This window comes from Drosophila obscura, unplaced genomic scaffold (assembly GCF_018151105.1).
Source record: "Drosophila obscura isolate BZ-5 IFL unplaced genomic scaffold, ASM1815110v1 contig_150, whole genome shotgun sequence".
Taxonomy (NCBI): Eukaryota; Metazoa; Arthropoda; class Insecta; order Diptera; family Drosophilidae; genus Drosophila; species Drosophila obscura.
Genome location: NW_024542736.1, coordinates 8201107 through 8205250, shown reverse-complemented (window position 1 = coordinate 8205250; position 4144 = coordinate 8201107). Strand labels below are relative to the sequence as shown.

Here is a 4144-nt window from a genome sequence, read left to right as displayed (position 1 = left end):
TGAGTGCGGGTGGGGGGTGGAGTGAGTGTGAGAGTATTGCTGTGGGCAATGGTTATGGGGCCATTGGGTTGGAGTCGAAGTTGAAGTCTATGACGATGGCTTTTTATTATGCGCATTTCGGTTTTTATGCCTCGGTTCCGGCATGTTTTCGTACCCATATCTAAATATCGTACTTAAACGCTTACATGTGTGAGCGATGTGCAGAGAAAAGGGAACAGGGGAAAAGTGGATAGGGGAAGAGAGCTCCGCTCCCCAACCATTTAGTAAGCGGAGTGTCAATATTTATTTTGGAAGGGTTTTTAATGATGTGGCTGGTTTTATGGGGCATCAAATGGCTCTGTCAACACTTGCTGGGCCACGTCTTTTGCAATGCCTTCGATAATGTTTCGATGTCCATTAAATCAATCATTATTTTTCATACTTTATGTACAGATTCCCATTTTAAGTCGGCTGTCATAATACCGATTAAAACAACGAAATAAATTGGAAGGTAAGGCATGGCACTGCATGAAATACTTTCAAATTCCACGAAATATGAATGGAAAATATCAAAACTTCTTATCTTCTGGATGCAGCGCTCAAAGCAATGCAACAAAAGAAAAAGCATTGTTAGCAAAAGCCTTTGTTACTTGTCATAAACGTGAAATAGGAGTGACGGATTCAAGCGAATTTTAATAGATTTATCTTTCAAAAAAAGTTGTTCATGCGGTTACTATATAGTAGTTGTAATGGTCCCTAAAATGACAGGAATTGTCAGTATTTTAAGTTTATTCTTGTCTATTAAAAGAAATATTATTACAGCATTTTCCAATAAAATTATATATGAGTAAATAAAATAAAGGTTAAACCTAATAAAATAAAATAAAAAAATAAAATTTATGCTTGAAAAATTGTATATTTTTCTGGAAAACTTAACTAGTGTATTACTTATATTTGATATGGGAATATTGGGTTGGAAACGCTTTAAAAATGCTTTTAAAACTGCTCTATTATTATTTTTATTCGCCAACAATCAACGAGTTCCCAGAAGCTCCCATTTACGATTGTATGGCATACTCAGGCAGACTTTAAATAATGCAGATAACTAAATCGAAGTAGTCTGCATCTGCGGCTTTCAGTATACGGTCGAAAGAGGAATAAAAAGCAATGAAAGAACTGGGAATACATATTTAAATATTAAGAGAAATAAAAACTTTCTTTTATGGCTCCAATTATAATTTGATAAAACTCCAATTTTATGGATCGCACTCGTTGGGAGAGCAGAGAGCTCATTCCGAGAAGATATCCGCAAATTGGCTTGACATTCGAAAGGAGCCGGAAACTTTAACCCGGCAAATTGATGCTCAAGATGGGGAATTGGGTGCACCTTTGGCTGGTTGCTGGTGGCTGGTTGTTAGTGGAGATGGCTTCGGACGGGATGGGATGGGATGGGATGCCTTTGAATGGCTCGGATTGCTGCGCGTGGTATTGGCCACAAAAACTGCCGCCAAGTTCATAACGAGCAATACTTTTTTATTGGTTTTCGCATGTGCCAGGAACCCCTTAGGCAACTAAAAAATTTACATTTTTATTAAAATTTCCCCCCCACTCTTGGCAGGCAAACTATATGAGCCATACACCACTCGTACATACATATGTACATATGTATGTACGTATGTTGGAGGAGGGGCATGCATATTACATGTGTGCTTGTGTTGGGAATGAAATTGAATTTGACTGTGATTTCGGGACTCTTGCCTCAGCATGCGGAGACAGGGCAATCTAAATCCATGGGGCCATGGGGGGGAGTGAACAAAGTGAGGGCATAAATTGGTATTTATTGAACAATGGATGTGTTCACAATGTGGATGCGCCTCAAGGATACTTAATTAGGAGTTCTCTCTCTCTCTCTCTGTCTGCGGTAAGCTGCTTACAAGTTGGCTTACCTGCCTTGGTTTCCATCAATCAAACCGGAATAGGGCTATTTTGACAGCTATATTGGAAAATTTCCAGCCTCCTCCATGGTGGGGGGGCATGAATAAGGGGAGACAGCGGGTGACTCGACTCTTTTGCCGGAGTCCCGCTCAGATCGAGTCGATTCCTTCGTCCTTCAGCTGCGGCACAGCTGCCACTTTCCCTGCGCTTAGAATTCATTTTCAACTTTCCCATATATCTACATATATATGTATAATAAATTTCCATTTGCTTTCGTTACGTTTAACCCACACAACCCGGCCCGTCGCCGCCCTCTCTCTCTCTCTCTCTCTCGCTAACACCCTCTCTGCATAGGTTCAAACTGGTACGCGCCGCCTTAAACATGTGTTTATGGATGCTGTGTGTGGCATGCGGCTGTGTATGTGTATGTGCGTATCTGTGTGCTTTGCTTACATATTATGTTCATATTTTTTTGGCCTCTTGTTTTGCACGCCGTCGATAAGCGCGCCAGCCCCCCACTATGGTTTCGCTTATCAAAAGTTGCCCCAGCCTCAGTCCCAGCCCCAGCATCAGACCCAGTCCCAGTCGCAGCAGCAGTCCAAGCTGTTTACTTGAGCAACAATCTGCTGCCAGGCACACAGCACACAAAACACAGCCAGCACCCGCAAGAACCCAGAACCCAGCACCCGGTCCAAGCTTCAGTCGGAGTTCCACTCTTCGAGGCAGAGGCAGAGTTGAGTCAGTTTTCGGCGCTTAAAGCTTTTAAGACTTTAACGCGACTTTAATACATATTGTGCATCCGCATACATCATCAGCATTCTCAATCCCATCATCGTTTGCGCCTCCGGTAGCAACTGCTTCCTGCCCAAATTGTAAATTCACAATGCGGCACACACTTCGATTGATTCTGCTGTGGCTCGTCATCCTGCTGCCGTCATTGTGCCTCACACGTAAGCGACAGTCTGGCCCCGTATTGGCATTGGCAGTGGCCATTGATAATGCATAGATCGGAATAACAGTACTCTGCTGAATGTCTTCTGTTCTGTCCGGTGTAGAGCCCAGCTGCCAGACGCCCGAGAAGAGCCCCGGCCAGTGTGTGCACTTCAGCGCCTGCCGCTTCGTCCTGCGCGAATACGCGATGTACAAGGAGCACATGCCGCCCACCGTAATGCGGTTCCTGCAGAGATCCCGCTGCAGGCCCAAGCGTGACGGCGTAAGTTGGAAAAGCCATTAGGGGGGGGTGGGCCATAGGGCGTGGGACCGAATAAAACTGTCTGGCAACAGCAATAACAATTGAATGGCTCTAATTCTAATGAAATTTCTTCCCTCTGTTTCACATGGTGTGGCATTGTGTGGCATGGTGTGGCATGCGGCATTCCTTCGCGGCAACATCAACATCAACACGGACAACAAAGTATCATTTGTGCTGCGAACTCAAAGATGTGATTCCCGCGAACGCCAACTCGAAGCTGAAGTAAATCAACTTCAAAGTACGAGTACATCATGTGTGGCACACACTCGCACTCACACTCACACTCGTACTCGTACTCGTACTCGTGGTATCCAGTCATGTGGGTGTATGCTTTGATCTGCCTCGGATTGCTGAAGGCAGGATGGATTGTTTGGGAACACGGCTGCTGTGCCCAAAATGTTATGGTTATGCGGCAGCGTCTGTAATTATAATGTGCACCCGAATTATGTATTAAGTGCGCCTCGCCGTCTCGTCAGGCAGCAGATGCTGAGACACAATAAAAATGAAAAGTTTAGCTCTAATCTTGGTTGCTTCAGCCAGCGAGGGCAGTTCATTAACTTCCCCGGCTAAGGAACCATCGCAAATAAATGATATTTTATAGAGTTTTATATCTAACCATTAACCTAACACCCACTGGGAGAATGCTGAAATGTATATTCTAATATTCAAACCATTATTTTACACCAATATATTTTTTTATCAAGTGTATACAGAAATAGTTTAAAAGTGAAGCATTTAAACATATTAAAACTCCAACATACATTTAAATTTTTACATCTGCATATCGAGTGTTCACCCCTTTTCGGCTAGCACTGTAGTCTTAATTGGTCAAAGGAATTTTCGAGCCAACTTTGAACTCCACTCCTGACGGTTGGACCAGGATTATTCCTGGTAATAAACTTTCCACACTCGAGTCAGTTGTTTGCAATAATTAAATTACAGGGCAGGTGTAGTCTGACACTATTTTCATCTCCTTTT

At 43.4% G+C, this 4144-nt stretch overlaps 1 protein-coding gene across 2 annotated transcripts; it reads left to right on the top strand.

Moving 5' to 3' along the window:
* The first annotated feature begins 2517 nt into the window (after positions 1-2517).
* LOC111073727 lies at positions 2518-3900 on the top strand. Of its 2 annotated transcripts, XM_022366197.2 has the most exons (4): positions 2518-2647; positions 2730-2864; positions 2970-3127; positions 3330-3900. In XM_022366197.2, the coding sequence occupies exons 2-4, from the start codon at positions 2798-2800 to the stop codon at positions 3390-3392; spliced, it is 288 nt and encodes a 95-aa protein (XP_022221889.1). In that variant the 5' UTR covers positions 2518-2647; positions 2730-2797; the 3' UTR covers positions 3393-3900. The 2 variants fall into 2 exon arrangements, with proteins under 2 accessions (XP_022221889.1, XP_022221888.1); XM_022366196.2 differs by having other exon boundaries at positions 2518-2864.
* The last annotated feature ends 244 nt before the right edge of the window (positions 3901-4144 follow it).

What these genes read in the sequence shown, in the direction of transcription:
- LOC111073727 (XM_022366197.2), top strand. Translation starts at nt 2,798, where the DNA reads ATGCGGCACACACTTCGATTGATTCTGCTGTGGCTCGTCATCCTGCTG. An exon ending in GCCGTCATTGTGCCTCACAC is followed by an intron (nt 2,865 to 2,969) that starts GTAAGCGACAGT and finishes TGTCCGGTGTAG; the next exon opens with AGCCCAGCTGCCAGACGCCC. An exon ending in GCAGGCCCAAGCGTGACGGC is followed by an intron (nt 3,128 to 3,329) that starts GTAAGTTGGAAA and finishes CGGACAACAAAG; the next exon opens with TATCATTTGTGCTGCGAACT.